This window comes from Hyalella azteca, unplaced genomic scaffold, assembly GCF_000764305.2.
Source record: "Hyalella azteca isolate HAZT.00-mixed unplaced genomic scaffold, Hazt_2.0.2 contig6661, whole genome shotgun sequence".
Taxonomy (NCBI): domain Eukaryota; kingdom Metazoa; phylum Arthropoda; class Malacostraca; order Amphipoda; family Hyalellidae; genus Hyalella; species Hyalella azteca.
Genome location: NW_025936815.1, coordinates 374,617 through 391,938, shown reverse-complemented (window position 1 = coordinate 391,938; position 17,322 = coordinate 374,617). Strand labels below are relative to the sequence as shown.

At 35.4% G+C, this 17,322-nt stretch overlaps 1 protein-coding gene across 1 annotated transcript in view; it reads right to left on the bottom strand.

Annotated features, from left to right (window-relative positions):
• Positions 1-1,536: 1,536 nt before the first annotated feature.
• The window catches only part of LOC108679306, an 82,440-nt gene continuing 66,654 nt past the window's right edge, over positions 1,537-17,322 (bottom strand). The window contains exons 12-16 of the mRNA XM_047880946.1: positions 15,753-15,849; positions 14,113-14,343; positions 7,169-7,335; positions 5,961-6,040; positions 1,537-5,706 (exon numbers count right to left, since the gene is read on the bottom strand). Coding sequence (XP_047736902.1) covers positions 4,352-5,706; positions 5,961-6,040; positions 7,169-7,335; positions 14,113-14,343; positions 15,753-15,849 — 1,930 coding nt within the window. The 3' untranslated portion in view covers positions 1,537-4,351. The remainder of the gene's footprint in view (positions 5,707-5,960; positions 6,041-7,168; positions 7,336-14,112; positions 14,344-15,752; positions 15,850-17,322) is intronic.

The following is a 17,322-nucleotide window of genomic DNA, read 5'->3' as shown; positions in this document are numbered from 1 at the left end:
TATTACTCTTATCGCAGAACGAATATAATTCATTTATCTACGCTACGCTTTCCTATAGTAGTAGAAAAAAATTACAACTAATTTCTGCAAATTAAGATGGAAATTACCATTAAAAACTTGAACATTGGAGCATTAAAGTATTAACGAACAATAACCAAGAGACTAGATTGTTTAGGGAGCGTCGTCATTTGAGAACAAAGAGATGCTCTTCCTCAGAACAACTTTTTTGTTCTGACTGGCATTGCGAACTTAAAATGCTAGCAATAACTCGATGGAAAAATTTACTATGTTCATAACTGTCGAATTGAAATGAAAAAACAATAGTATTAGTAATGCAACAAAGAATCGGGACACACACAAATATGTAGGCCTAGCAAGGACTGATTTTAAGGTGAAGTTAATTGTGAATGCAGCGCATGCAGTGCATTAAATGTAATAATTAAACGTTGCTAATACGGGTTAACGATTGAATAGTATCCGTTTTCTCTAAAAAAATGAAGTTGAATTATATTGTGAAGGTGAAATTCAGTTGATTATTCTGAAAATTAATTGAGAATCTAATCAAAAGTTGGATTGAACACCGCAATTGGTGTACGAACTATACCCATTAAATACAAACCACTGCAATCATTGATCCACATTTTCCTTAATAATCGATAACTGCCTGAACAATGAGCTAGTAAATCTATAAAAACATTTTCAAACACTGCAGGTTTTTCTAAGAGATTGCAACGCCGTAAAAAACCGCCCTGCAAATCATCTAGTTTGTGAATCTATTTGAAAAAAGACAATATTCGTTTTTTAAATAGAAAAATTTTAAATACCTGGGAATAAATTAACATTTTTGGTGTCTTCGTTAACGTTTTTGGTGAAATTCTTTAATTTTTGAATGTTTTAGGATGAACATTTTTTGCAATTTGATTCTCAAGAATAAAACGTTCTTCGAATATAAACCAATGAAGCTGCGGGTCAGTTTTAATGCCTGATGGTTAAGAAAGTTGAGGAAAGTTAACGTAATCCTTTAAAAATCTTATAAAATATAGTATAAGATCTCTTTGCCTTATACTCTGCTTTAGTATAAGGCAAATTTCTAAATGGTATATCTTTTGATTTTTCTGCACTATATTTGCCCTATATTTGCCCAATAACAATCTTCGCTCCTCGTTCTCCGGTCTGGTTGTCCCAAGAGAAAAATCAATGAAGGTAAGAAGGTAAGAAGTTAAGTAGGTAAAATATTTCACGATATGATCTCACTTAAAGTAATAATAAATATCCCTTTACTAACTGTATGACTGGCTTTATTATGAACAAGGCAGGAAATTTACTGCGAAGAAAATTAAAATCGGCGTACAGGGGCTTGTCCGCAAGCATCTAACTGTAAAAAAGAAAAGCTTTGAAGGAAATAAAAGCTTTTTTGATGCTTTTTAACGCATTTTATCATTTATGGTAAAAATGCACTATTGTGCTCGTCAAGTCCGTCCGTCCGTGATGTCCGTCCGTGACTTCACGTTTTCGTCGACGAGAAAATGCGCTCTCTGTCACTCACTGCAGTGAGTACAGAGTTATATTATTTAATAGAAGCATCAAAAGTTTTGCGCTGTATATAGGCCTTGTATATAATACATCGCGGAAGTAATTTTAATGTACAACATGTTTTAGCAAGGCGCTATGATAGGTCATAAAAAATAACATGAAGAACTAATAAAGTTTTGATTAATAAATTCCATAGACGATATATCAAAACCAGTTGGCGATAATATTACTGGTTTCAGTTTACATTAATAATAGAATTTGTAACATCAGAATAACATTTACATTAACATTGAACCGTACAACGAATTTCTCAGGTCGGATGATATTGCAATAATCATGACTTAGATGATAATAAATTGTTCATTACCATATCGATACAAATTGGATTTGGTCGAATGTCTTCATAAACTTCCTGCCCGGATTGTTTTCGATATGATTCTTTTAAAAATTTAATTCTGATCTGTAGATCAAATATAAAACATTTCAATCAACAAATTTCGAAACTACCCCGAATCAGCTATCTGTACAATTTTTGAAACACTGATTTGATATTTTGAAAAAAATGGAAGTTTCTCGGTTGAAGTTTTTCGTGTCGCTGTCATTACTGAACCACACAATTACATATTTTATATAAAAAAATTATAGGAGTAGAAACAATAGTAGCAACTTAATTAGGTGACTCCTTGCCTCAACATGAATCGACATAACACGTTTAAAAAAAATTTTGTAAGATTTTTTTAGCTTGGTGTCAACACTAAAATTTGTATCCCAAACGATCATTTTCATTTTCAAACCATATTTTCTGAAGCTCAGAAATTTATCTTCACGCTAGAAGACAGCAGTTAATTTCATCCAGTCCATCAGAATTCTTACGAGTTATATTCACGATATTGTCTTTGTACTTGCAGAAAGATAATTGGGAGTTATAAACATTAAATTTTTAGTTCTAAATTGAGAATAAATTTCAAATAATGTTTAACATTCCTATATCGTTTGTTTAGACATTATTTCATTATTTGCATGGAAAGAGTTTTAATATTGAATTTATTTTTACGATCTTAATTTAATTTTGTCACGGTTAATAGACCAAAATTCCATGTGTACGTTGTGTGCCGAAAACATCAACTGAATTTTATTTCCTTTTGATAAAAGATTGAAATTTACACATAATATACAATGATTACATCTTGAATTACATTAAATCGCAAATGGTAAAAATTAAACAATTGTCAGTTAACTATGGAGATTTGAAAATAAGTACAAATCAAAAATATTCTAATGAAAAATTTCAATGGGTAGCATTAAATGAGAAAATTATACCCATAGCACAATAGTAAGTGTATACAATCATTCCGGGAAAATTCATTTAAAGTACGGATTGAAATTAAGTATAAAGTATAACGTTTTTATCAGTAATTAGACACAAATGTTAGCGGCTCGTCGAATCTTTTATACATTCATTTCTACGGAGACTTTAGAACTAAATCCTACACACGAGCATCCTGTTTTAACTAGGAAACAATTAACGGAAATTCCTCTTGACTGCAGCTCCATGCGAATTTTGTAAAGTCACTTAATTGAAGAAGGCGTGTCTTTGAATAATGAGAATTTTTCAGATGTTTTTTCTTCAAGCATGTTTAAACTTAACACCGTGATTAATATGTGATATATGTTCGAATTTACCCATGAAAGTTCTTATAATGTGAGCTCAAAAAAATGTGTAGTGGAGATTTCTTAACACTATTTTCTCAATCTATCATTTTACCTATAAATGTAAAATAAATATTTGCTTATTTTATGTCAAGATAACTTGAATAACTTTTAAATTGCACTGTACTTCTTTACTTAAGCATAAAGATGCTGTAATACTAAGGCGAGAAAGACTTCAGAAAGTCGATTGCTGGTTTGCGAGTTTTTCCTCTATTTATATCTCGTGACGAGAGCAAATGTGAAAATTCGTGGAATATAAATATACAATAAGTATTTGAGAACTATATTACGCATTGGATTTACTGTTAGTTAGACGCAGAAGAAACCATGAAAAAAGTACATAACATAATCTTCAAATGTTCATTTTGCCATTCGCTGATACATTCAATGCATTCTAGATCATCCGCATTTCAACTTGAATCTATTGTACTTCACGTTTCCAAAAGTTACCAGGGCATCAATTTTGACTTGTAATTCTAAGTTGCATGATACACGGAGTTTTCGAGCTGTATTTCTTTCCTCTAATGTATTCACGTCAAGCATTTTTTGGGAGTTTGCTTCTACCTCAGCGAAAACGAGCGGCGGGATAATGTTCGGAGAGGTAAGAATTATGCAAAGTGCAAGCTTCCTGTAAATGGAAATCTAAGCGCAGCGGTCAGCGATAAAAAGCTCGAGGAACAGCATATCGTGGCAAGATGGAAATAAAAAATACTCAAAATCCTGTGATGCGAACACAGAAGGAGCGGAAATCTAGGCACTGAGAAATATATCATTAAATAATAGCAATAATGTGAACATTTGCAAAATAACAACACGGTGAAATAGTAAATTAGACATCTTAAATAAGAAAAATACTGAGTTTACTATTTAGAGTTTTTCACGTGCGAGATCCCTTACACTACTTTCGGTTCCAACACAGAATTTTCGGAGTTTCATTTTTATTGAGAACAAAGTTGAAGAGAAAGGTGAGAAGTAATTCTCGCACAGTTTTATAAATTCAAGTGTAAATGAATCAGGTAAACAGCTGAAGGCAATCCAAGGGAAATTTTGAAGAAACCGTCTGGAGGTTGCAAAAATAGAAACGAAAACACGATTTCTGGATTGCTGGTCAAGAAAATGTTACCGTTGAAGACGACTCGCTTGTAACAGCAGAAGACGTCACACCGATTTTATCATTTACTTCAATACAAGAGTGAGGAGGCCGCTCCACCAAGCTCTCCATGGAAGCAGGTACTGAGTTGGTCGCTAATGATCTGGGCGATGATGCTGTGGTGTCGAAATTGTACCCGTCTGAAAGTTCAGAAGTTGACACTCCTGAGATGGTGTCATCGTAGGAAGTTGAAGAGGAAGTTCTTGGAATAGTTGATGTCATTTCAATAGAAAATTCACCATCGCGGGAATCTTTTTTCTTGTTGAGGTCAAACGAACTATAATTTAGAAAAACGTTTGAGTCAGTTGTGGGACCCAGTGAGCAGGTTGAGTCTGACGACTGAGATTCAATTCTACCATCAGAAAAAATATTTCGTTTACTCGACGATGTAACATTTTGATCGCTTGGTTCACTGGCTGTCATACCAGTTGTTTGATTGTTACCTCTAAGTTCAGAAGAAATAGAGTTGCTTAATTTAAATTGTGCTGATCGCTGAACATGTAGAGGATAATGATGAAGATGATGCTTATGATGATTTGGGTTATTAGGTGATGATATAGAGGGTAATGGCGACGATGACGCTGATCGCAATCTTTCATGCTGAGGGGACTGCTCTTCTAATTGGTCCTTCTTCAATTCCGAAGAATAAATAGAAAGGCTAGAGCCGGGACGACGTTCCTTAATAATACTTCTACTAGAAATACTATCTTGACTAGATTTCAATATGGATGGAAGTGCCTTGCAGCTACTGACTATCCCTGACACGTAGTTGGGTGTCAAGCAAGGCGTCGCGCCTGCTAATTCCTTACTGTTACGATCACATGTAGAGTCCAGTGAAAATCTGGTTTTCCCCGACGATGCCTTTACGCTAATTAAGTCATTGTCTGATTTTCGTCTTGGGGAAGAGAAAGGAGCACAAATCAGTTCATTTTCATCAATATTTGCTCGAGCAATCTCGCTGATTTCTTTCTCATTTTCTTCTACAACTTGTAACTTGGCTTCAGCAGACACAGAGATATGACCAGCTGATGCTGTCACTGAGGGATCACCGAAAGTTACCAACGGACACTCGACTGTCAACACTGGACTTTTAATGGTCACTGGCTCAACGAAAGTTGAGTGTGTGGGTTCAAGGTAGAGTTTAGTTGGACACAATAAAGTTCCTGGTCTACGGGGCGCCTCCACCGTGGCTGAGATGGTTGGGATGCTGGGCGAAGAGATGGTCCCTGAGGGGGGACTGCGCTGTGGACTGTCTGGACTGCTCTCATGCTCACCGATGGGATGTAAACTGTTATCTTTCTCGACGTCGTTGCCTGAAACGGCAATTAAACATAAGTGTAAGTAATTCAAGTTCATCAATTTATCGGTAATTTTTCATGAAAATCGCAGTTGCATTGCTAATAAGTGATACATCTTTGAGCTGAAAAATTTTAAAATGAACTTCAAATTTACGGTCGAAATTGTGCACAGTATGTCTCACACATTTTTTGAAGTGATATATGTAAGTAATTTTTATTAAATATTTTGTTCAGTACTTACGCAAGATATCGAATCAATAATGACTAACCTACTCCGAGCAACGTGGAAGGCACTTGCAGAGTATCTAACTCGACGCGCGTTTCCATCGAGATGCGAGAAGGCAGGGAACTGAAAAAAATATAACTCGGTACTCACTGCAGTGAGTGACAGAGAGCGCGTTTTTTCGTTGACGAAAACGTGAAGTCACGGACGGACAGACAGACAGACAGAAAGACAGACGGACAGACATAGCGAGCACAATGGTGCATTTTTATAATGAAAAAATGAGCTCAAAATATGTTTTTTTTTGTAGTAAAGATTAACCATTGTTATGATAGGATGAGAATAATAATTTGATAAAATGAAAATTGGCATCGATGAGTAGTCCTATGGTGAATTAGGGTACGCACACAGTGAAAGCAGGTTTGCCCGCGCGGGCAACCTGCTCCAACCTGCCACAAGAATGAACATAGGATAATAATGTAAGTGTTCACAGTGAAAACCTGTACGAATAGGCTTCTGTATTCTATGGTTTCAGGCGCCAGCCTGAGCAGGTAACCAGTACGCTGGCAACCTGCTTTCACTATGTGCGTACCCTTACTTTTCTTCACCTCGGTTGATTTTCCTAGGAATAACTGATTTCTTCGTAATTAAGTATTTAGACCTTAAAATTCCAGTTTTCACAAACCGCACTTAATAATCGCTATTTCAAAGCAAAACTATCGAGCGAAAAGAATGAACTTCTTTATTTCGTTTATATCATTTCCTTCAATTATAATAAAATGAATATATTAAATAATAAATATATTAATATTATTTCTATTAAAATAAACTTAGCAAGGACTGATATACTTAAATTTTTCAAAGAAGAAGAGTATCCCTGTGTGACTTTATTTACATTCCGATTGATCAGTAATGGCGCTCTATGGAATTATCAATCATCTATGCAATTCTATATATATTCTGACAGAGATCAGGCTGGTGGGCGCTTTTTTCGCCACAAGTCTTAACCCCAATTATAAAAAAATTCTATAAATATTCTCTACAACATACAAAAATTCATATATTTTACGATTATTAAACCCATGGTACCTGAGCGTGACCCTCTTCTTCATATAAATATCTTCTATAACATACAAAAAATATATATTTTCGATTATTATACCCGTAGTACCTGAGCGTGACCCTCTTCTTCATATGAATATCTTCTATAACATACAAAAAAATATATATTTTCGATTATTATACCCGTAGTACCTGAGCGTGACCCTCTTCTTCATCTTATAAGAGACGTCCGAGTTTCCCCTCATCATCGGCCTGCAGAGGTTGCGGCCGGTAGGCGTCGTAGGCTCCGAACTCTGCTTGTCTACCAGGATCGGTTTGGGACGCACGGTCGACGCCGTTGAGTGGCTCTGGCCTGGCACCTGCAATTCCAGTTCATGCTTATTTGATATGGCATAATAATTTTCTTTTTATCATATTTTCATATTTATGGAGAATATGCCTTATTTTGCTAATCACGTCCGTCCGTCCGTCCGTCTGTCCGTCCGTCTGTCTGTCCGTCTGTCCGTCCGTCCGTCCATCCGTCTGTCTGTCCATCTGTCCGGTGACTTCACGTTTTCGTCGACGAGAAAATGTGCTCTCTGTCATTCACTGCAGTGAGTACTGAGTCATATTTTTTTAGTGTAAATGAAGTCTTATTCGGTGGAGGCACCATGAATAATAAGTTTTAGTGCATTTAATTGGCAAAATATTAAAATCAAATCAAATTACATACCACAGATGATAAAGCAAATAATGCCACCTCATGAATGTACGCATGAAATATTGGCAAAAAATTTTAAAGCTGGAAGACTAAATTTTAAATAATAATATAAAGCATCTTTTTGCATTAGGAACTTGCAGCCGGTTCAGCGCAGCGGAAATGCACAGTTCTTTTCCATGGCGTTATAGACAGGAGATCTTTGAACCGTTTGGTTAATGGAAGATGGAACAGGAAAGCATCAATGTTCAGTATTGAAAAACCATTCAGGTTTGGTCTCAAAAGACTGAAATTTTAATGTTGACTATAAACGTTTAATTCTGTTTCCATTGCTACACGAATTATTTCTGCTGGCAATTTTTTCGATGTAACACTCGCATTGGCATGGAAAGTGAGGTTATATGCGTCATTTTCGAGTCACTCCAACGTCTTTTTCCAGAATATACATTTATCTGGTTTCTAGAGACTGTATAAATCGCATGAAATCATAACTAAGAACGTAAAAATGGTGCGAACAAAATTAATTTGTGTAGTTGATAATGATCCTGATTATAGAAATATTGATGCAGAACGAGTTATATATAAGTTTATAAACGGTTATAAAAGAAGTATAGCAAATTTATTTCACGTAAGTTAACCGTGGCAAAGTTATTTGACCACTAACGCATGTAATATCTAACTTGTTTGCCCGATATTGGTAAGAAACTTCATCTAGGTATGAAACGGAATTTAGAAATCAAAGTCTACCATTAAATTTACGTTTTCTGCTGGTCTATTGAGAAAACCAAAATTTGAGGAGTAAATAGCTAAGTTCCTATTTTCATTGGACCAGGGTTTATGTTCCTGCAAAAAATTGCTATCGCTCATTATTTAACAGCCAATGCAACCCATCATGCAAGCTCTAACTTCGTTCGAATTTCTTTCATATTTGGAAACGCAGAGATGACAGTTGTGTACTCGTGAGATATTCCCATAGTGGATAAACAATAACTGAGAAATACTGAATTTAAATTATTTGAAAATGCAAATTTATGAAGATAACTTTAATTTTTTTCTGATCGCACTACTTTTTTAATATTGTCAAATAGAAGTTCTAAATTCGTCCAATCAAACACAAAGCGAGGTATTTAAATGTTGGGTGCAATGTCCGCAGATTTAGTGGCAGAAACGATGGCTTGTATGTAATCACGTCGTGTGGATGCGATAAAATTCACAAATATTTCCGAGAAAACGTTATAAAATTCTATTTATTATAGATGCTGAGAATCAAATACTTATGCGACAGAATCCTTTTATATTTGCTGAAAGACCATTAGAACGCATTGTTTGTGGTGCTGCCTCCGGGCTGAAAAAAATTTGAGACTTAAAATTTTTAAAATGCCATACTAACTCGGGCTGATATTGTGAGTATGAACGGTTAATACAGGTTTCTGAAATGTATTATTCAAATGCATTGCTTTATTCAATATTGAAAGAGTTCGGTTTTGTTTTAGTTAAAATAGTATCAGATATCAGAAATCTCCCTCATTTGGAGAGACATTCAATTATTTGCTTGGCATATGATTTCAACCACATGCAAAACGAAATGTACTAACAAGATCTTCACGAGTCAACTAGCATCATGCATATAAAACCATTCACATTACATCACAACTTATATAACAATATTGAAGTTTTCAATATACGTAATATATTATTTCACTAAACCCACCACCGAGTAAACCAGAGTCTGAGAATGTGATAACAAACATCTGTGCATAGCAGAAAACATCCATAGTTTGGCTTCATTCTTTTTACATTTCCTTGAGTGAATTCTGAAAATAAGACAGTCAAATGAAAATGCAGGAACTAATTTCAGCTGCGGTCCACGTCTAACTACGAGGAAAATAGTCAACACTAACGATTAATCATAGTTCGAAAGTTTTACAGCATTTTATTAACATACTTTTATTATTTTCGAACGCAATGTCTCGCAATCATACTCGAGATGAATGGGACTAATTTATAAGGGCAAATTTACCCAGTCACAAATATATTTTAGTGATCATTGATGTAAATGAAGCAAGCAATATTTTCGGGGCTCATTGATCATGGCCTTTGCAACAAAATCTATTTTTTTATCGTCGGAAGATAATACATAATTTAAAATTCAAGCACTTATTTGTTCCCACCCCCTAGAGTTATCGAGTTATCAGCTTATTGGTTATTAATCATAAAAATTCGAATAGTGAATTCAGCCCACAATCTACTAAAGCTGAAAAATGTTTATCAAAAATGGCTTGTGGAGAGCTTTAGCATTGTGCATTCAGAAGACCAACGTCGATAATAACCGAAATTAAGAGTTGATTTGTATATTTAGGCAAAATGTCTTCTTTGCTAAAAAAATGTGTTAACGGAAGTACTTTCTTCATCCCTGTATCTGATGAAATATAAATGCGAGTATTATTTTAATTTTAATTTTATTTTCTTGAGAGAAGCCACCATCAGAATAAACATTTATATGAAAAATTTCATATATATTTATATATATGAATGTTTTTAACTTCGTTGAAACCTAGCACCGCACAAAGGCGATTCGTGCGCGTATCCACGATAATTATTGTGTCAATATTTTACCTAGGCCAGAAAAATTATTTCTTGTTGGAAAGCATGAATAGAAAGTAATTGAATGAGCATTTTATTGCATTTATAAGCGGAAAGAATATGACCAAATCTAAATATGATTTTTCAACTGTATTCATCAATGCCAATGGAAAGTCACATATTTTTTACTATTTCAAATCGAGAGTCAAATGGGCCTACTATTTTCTTCTAAAATGTGGGTTTGAAAAGGTTTCCCCAAAATTAGTGTACATTACTTTCATAAAATTTAACTACATCTGAAAGAAACGGTATGTTAAAATTGCCGGGAATTTTGATCTCCGACTACCTTAATAATAAATTCAATAAATTCAACGAGAGCTGCGTGCAACGCGATGGATGTTGAAATATTGAATCACTAAAAATTTTTCTATGAACAATCTTGATCAAACAGATTATGACTAACCATAAGAAAAGGTTTTAGTTAGGAAACTTTTATTTAAAAATTTCGCTAATTCAAAACCGTTTATCGCCAGACAAAATGTCCGGGAAAGACAATTATCTGGTGGATAAAATTTCATCAGCAATCAGCCATTATAAAATTGTCACAGGGAACGAAAAGTTCCAACGCAGGAAAATGATAAATCGGAATGCGTTCAGAATTAAACTAACTGACAGACTAGAAACAAAGAAGCAAGCATCGCTTCCAGGACTCCAGTGAATAAAGGCAGAGAAAAGGGAAACAGAAAGAGACAGACCGAGAATAAAAACATTAAATGTCAAAGAGGGAAAGTAAAAAGGATGCAGAGTTTAGAGAAAAAGAGCCTTAGAGCAAAAAAATATATATGAGCAACCGAGAGGAAGGAAAATGAGTGATAAGAAAAAAAACGGAAACTACGAGAGGAGAAATAGAGAGGGGATATAGAGAGGAGAAATAGAGAGGAGAAATAGAGAGGAGAAATAGAGAGGAGAAATAGAGAGGAGAAAAAGAGAGGAGAAGTAGAGAGGATAAGTAGAGAGGAGAAATAGAGAGGAGAAATAGAGAGGAGAAGTAGAGAGGAGAAATAGAGAGGAGAAATAGAGAGGATGGGGGAAGGAATGAAGAGGAATAGATGGAAACAGAGGATAAAACCATATTGCATGGAAGCAGAGAGGAGAAAAACTAACATATTCAAGGTTAAAAACTGTAAGAATGACTGCATAATGGAAAATTATTCATCACGAGAGGCAAACTCAAGTGCAGGCGATGAAAACAGGATAGGCAAACAGACAGTGAAAGGCTTTCAAGACAGATAAAGAAACCAGGCAAGAAAACAGACAAGCATTGACACGATAAACAGACAGGGAATGCAGTCAGGATAACAGGGAAAAAATATGGAAAACAGACACAGAAATTACCAGGGAAAACAGATGAGGACAACAGACATGAAAAACAAGCATGAAAATAAATGAAAAAAGTAGGCATGATAACAGACAAGTCTTGACACGATAAACAGACAAGGAATGCAGTCAGGGAAACAGGGAGAATAAACATGGAAAACAGACACAGAAATTAGCAGGAAAAACAGATAAGGATAACAGACAAGGAAAGCAGACGATGACAAAAATAGCCTGGCAATAATACTGGAAAACCAACATTGTAAACAGACAACTGTAGCAGACAAAGGAAAGTGGAAAGCTAACAGTAGAAACAGACAAGAAACAGACAGTAGTACCTGAAGAAAGATACATGGGGCTGTAGAGGGGACTGTGAGAAGGCCTGGGGAAGAGCAAGGCAAGAATTCCCCCTGGAGCGAGAGGGAGTGGGGAGGCCGAAGGTAAACATTTATCCCTGCGTGACGTTTTGAATGAAATTGCATGAATTCCTACCACGCTGAAATCAATAGTATCCTGTTGGGTAGGATATATCCAATCCAAATAGCATCCCATGAGTACTCAGCGACCAGCATTAACATACATTGGTGAACACATACAAGTTATCAACATTTATATTTTACAGCAAAAATTAACAAAATTACTTACCAAAGACACCCTTCAAATGAAAAAGTAAGGTACAACACAGAGATATGATTTTCACGTAAGTGATATAAAGCAATGAGTGTAATTTGTACATGTGACGCAGGTCCTTCATATTTAGAAGAACACAACATACACGGACCCATATCAACATTCCACACCACATACATGGACCCATATCAACATTCCGTACCACATACGCGGACCCATATCAACATTCCGTACCACATGCGCGGACCCATATCAACATTCCATACCACATACATGGACCGGTATTAACATTCCACATCACATACATGGACCCATATCAACATTCCACATCACATACATGGACCCATATCAACATTCTACACCACATACATGGACCCATATCAACATTCTACACCACATACATGGACCCATATCAACATTCCACACCACATACATGGACCCATATCAACATTCCACACCACATACATGGACCCATATCAACATTCCACACCACATATATGGACCGAACACCACATACATGGACCCATATCAGCATTCTACACCACATACATGGACCGGTATTAACATTCCACACCACATACAGAAATACGTGAGTTGTTGTCAACGTGAATTTATATTTATATACAAATTAGTCGTATTCAAACTACGAGAAACCTCCCGATAAGTAGCGTTACTTTTAAACTACAAATGGGTTTAAATTCGAATGAATTAGTGGCACGCAAATCAAACTGAATAAACAATTCGTACATTGAAATGATTTGAATGTCATGCAGGTGAATTTATTTCTTCCTGATTAATTGATATAATTCACATTTAAGGTGCATTATTCAATTGAAAGCAGATTCTGAATTATGTGTACATTAGGCGTTGCTATCATAATATACTTTAGTGATCGTAAGATGAATGAATGCCGTTTAAATTTACGAGGAAGATGACTGCTTAAGAGGTTTAAACTCGTGCATGACTACGAAGTATTACCGAGTTTAAAAGCAAAGAAAACGCCAAACAAAGCTGTATCCGAGAGTGCATATTTCAGGATACTCGGTTCTACCTCTGTCAGTTCGGATTTCAGGATTTTGTAGTCTACATATCTTCAAACGAAAACCGTGTCTCAATAAATACGTTCAGTTCTTATCCTCTTGAAATAGTGAATCGCTTGGCTTCTATGTTCTAGTGTTTTTCTTAGGTATTAGTCGTTTCGTGTCTCATATGACTCTGTGTTCCGCGAGTGCTTGTTTTCGATTTAAGGGTTGTTTTGTGTTTTATTTCTTTTCAGGTTTTAATGTCTAACGTAGAATTTCAAAAAATAAAATAATTGTATTCATTTTTAGATTGTCGAACTGACGATCGATGGAGCTGGCCTCCGAAACATTTTCAATATTGATATGGTGAACTTGCTTGGTATTTTCTTTGCTTTTGAATTCCTTGTGAACTTGCGATTTAAGCAGACTGATAATAGAAGTATCCGAGTTTTCAAGTCGTTGTTGTTTAGGTAATTTGTCCATCTCCTTAGTGATGGGAAAAGTCCTATCCGTGTTAATTTACGGGTTAATTTATAACAATGAAGGATTCTGAACAATCTAATATCTAATCAGTATCACTTTCGTTGTGTGACACAATAATTTAAAAATGTTTTTAGAATGATTCTATTTTTTGCTTTTGTGTTTTCTTTGCTGAATACTTTTATAATAATGTATAATAATGCATAATAATGCAAAATAATGCATAATGATGCATAATAATGCATATTAATGCATAATAATGTTTATGCTCCAGTCTGGATTAATTTTATTACGATGCATTTTCAGTGCAAAAGTCAAATACTTGCACATAAATGCAAGTAAAAACACACCTGATATCCCACGGAGCCTGGGGCTGCCCCAATGGGGATTGGGAGGGTGAGGCTGACGTCAGGGGGTCCGCAACCCCCGTTGTTGAGCAAGTCCGTCGACGATCCCCCAGGGGGAAACTGCTGGTACCCCCCATAGCCTGGGGAAGGGATAGGGGGAAGAGCCAGTAGCCTCTTACGATCCTCCAGGTACAAGTCCAGCAGCTGGTCCAGCTTAGACTCGATATCGTCAACCTGGAACAAAAAAAAATAATAAAAATAAAAAGAAAAATCAACATTTTTCCTGCGAGTTGAAGTACTAGCCTGTTTTGCTCGCATCAAGGGCACAATCAAACTCAGATATTATAAACAGTCTGATCAAAGAGCAAGTTCTAGACATGAACTAGTTCTAGTCGATCTATACAGTATCTAGGCATCATCCACTACAAGAAATGATCTAGTTCTATTTATGATCAATCCTAGGCATATTCCTATTTATGACTTATCCCAAATACCTAGCTCTAGGTATTTGGGTTTAATCACGATCTAGAACACTGTAATAGAATAAGCCTGATCTTATCTTGGTCATGATCCAGGCCTATAATTCCAATCTTGATCAAGTTCTCGACATGATCGAGTTCTAGACATGATCAAGTAATAGACATGATCGAGTTCTAAACATGATCAAGTTCTAGGTATGATCAAGTTCTAGACATGATCGAGTTCTTGACATGATCAAGTACTAGATATGATCAAGTTCTAGAAATGATCGAGTTTTAGACATGATCAAGATCTAGAAATGATCGAGTTTTAGACATGATCAAGATCTAGACATGATCAAGTTCTAGACATGATCAAGTTCTAGACATGATCAAGTTCTAGACATGTTTGAGATCTAAACACGATCGAATTATAAACACGATCAAGTTCTAGACATGATCGAGTTCTAGACATGATCGAGATTTAGACATGATTTAGTTCCATGCTTAACCCAGTTACAGGCACAATCCAATCTTTGGCGTAATCTTATCATTGATTTCGAGTTCTATGCATATCCTAGTTCTAGTAAAATATATGATCTACATCATATATTTATTATTATAAGTTATTATTAGAACATATGACGTTCTAATAATAACTTAGTTGTAGGCATGATGTAATTCTGTTCGTTATTAATATAAAATAATGATCTAATCGTACTCATGGGCCTATTCTATTCATTACCGTTTTCTAGTTTATTATCTAGTACTAGTTATGGTCTAGTTGTTGCCGAGCACTTGAGAGGAGGAGGTGAGCAATGGAGGAGGTGAGGGAGAGCAATGGAGTAGGTGAGGGAGAGCAATGGAGGAGGTGAGGGAGAGCAATGGAGGAGGTGAGGGAGAGCAATGGAGGAGGTGAGGGAGAGCAATGAAGGAGGTGAGGGAGAGCAATGAAGGAGGTGAGGGAGAGCAATGAAGGAGGTGAGGGAGAGCAAGAAAGGATCTGAGGGCAATGAAGGAGGTGAGGGTAAGCAAGAGAGGATCTGAGGGCAATGAAGGAGGTGAGGGTAAGCAAGAGAGGATCTGAGGGCAATGAAGGAGGCGAGGGTAAGCAAGAAAGGATCTGAGGGCAATGGAGGAGGTGAGGGTAAGCAAGAAAGGATCTGAGGGCAATGGACACATTACCTGTCTCTCGACTTTGACGATCCGAGACGCGAGGGAAATCTTGGACTCGTATACGTCCTTTGCTTTCGATCCTTGCTTGCCCAGGATTTGATCCAATCTGAACACCCGAGAAATTTTGTATAGATTCTGAATTATCTTAAGAACTATCCCGCTTTTAAGAGAGCAATAAATTGTTTATATATCATAAATGTCAAGGAAAATAATTTTATAAACGTAAATGACATTATATTTAGATTTCTTTATAATTCACCGCTTGCTTGCAGCTCATATTTTAAGTAAGTATATATACATGAAGAAATAACAATTTCATCCTATTCATTACCATCCATTACTGCTCAAACATTTTCAAAACCTTTTACAATATTTAGATATAAGATAGATATCTAGATTAGATGTATGTAAATTTGAAAATTTCAGTTGAATTCTACTTTGATAATTATTACTATTTAGACATTTAGATTAGATGTATGTAAATTTGGAAATTTCAGTTGAATTCTACTCTGATAATTATAATCTGTGAAAATTTTTGCTAAATCCAATAAGGAAAAAAAGTAAATGATTCTTTTAACGTCTTCAGCTTCAGCACCGAAATTTGATTCACGGATTCCAAAGAAAAAGTTTGAAACCTCATGTGTAACCCTATTATTTTAATGTCCAGAATAACATTTAACCTCAAAGAAATTTGAATACAAAATTTAGAGCGCGAAAAAAAATTCACCTAAACTTGGAAATCTTTATACAGTATTTAAAAGTACGCGTGCAATAAAATTTTAAATTATACAAAGTAGTACCCTAATAAGAAAATGCAAACTTCAACTGCAATTTTTAACTCTCAAACACTAAGTGCATAAGTGGTGGTAATGTTTACACTTAAAATTAAATAAATTCTACGAATCGAAGTGTTCTCGAAGAATCGTGGCAGATACTCGAGTGAAGAAAACTTTCTTTAAAAAATAAAATAGAATTATGAAGCACAAAGTTATCGATATTATTTGCAACACTAATCATGCTGTCAGATGACGTTGCCAAATGCACGATAAAGCAAGAAAAATAATCAGTTTGTAATTGCATAAAGTGTTCACAATGCAGTGGTGATCTTAGAACAAAGGCATTCAAAAAGGCTCTTCAAGAGTGGGTGTTATTGAATGCAAAGAACTCGCAAGTTTCTCACGTACCTTCTGAACAGGTAATTCGAAGATTATACTGCACTCACCGTAATATATAAATACGGTTAATTTAAAGTAAATATCATGCAGCTCCCTCGGGGCGTTTTGTGCTCACATGTTAAAATTTTAAGCCCTTTTCAGCAAAAATTTGGTCAAGACTTGACACTCTCAATAAAGTCTTACAATTTTAAATTTACTCGCATTTTTGATAATTTATTTGATATTTTGTTGATAATTTGTTGAATTTGATAATTTTTGAGGGTTTGAAGCTGTTTGACGAAAATTCGTTCATACTTTCAGGACTGGAACGCTTGTTGAATCTAAAGAAACAATGTAGGTGCTAATATAGCCCAAATCTGATATGAGTTTGCATCCAATTTCCGCGATACATGTTCCGTTTCATC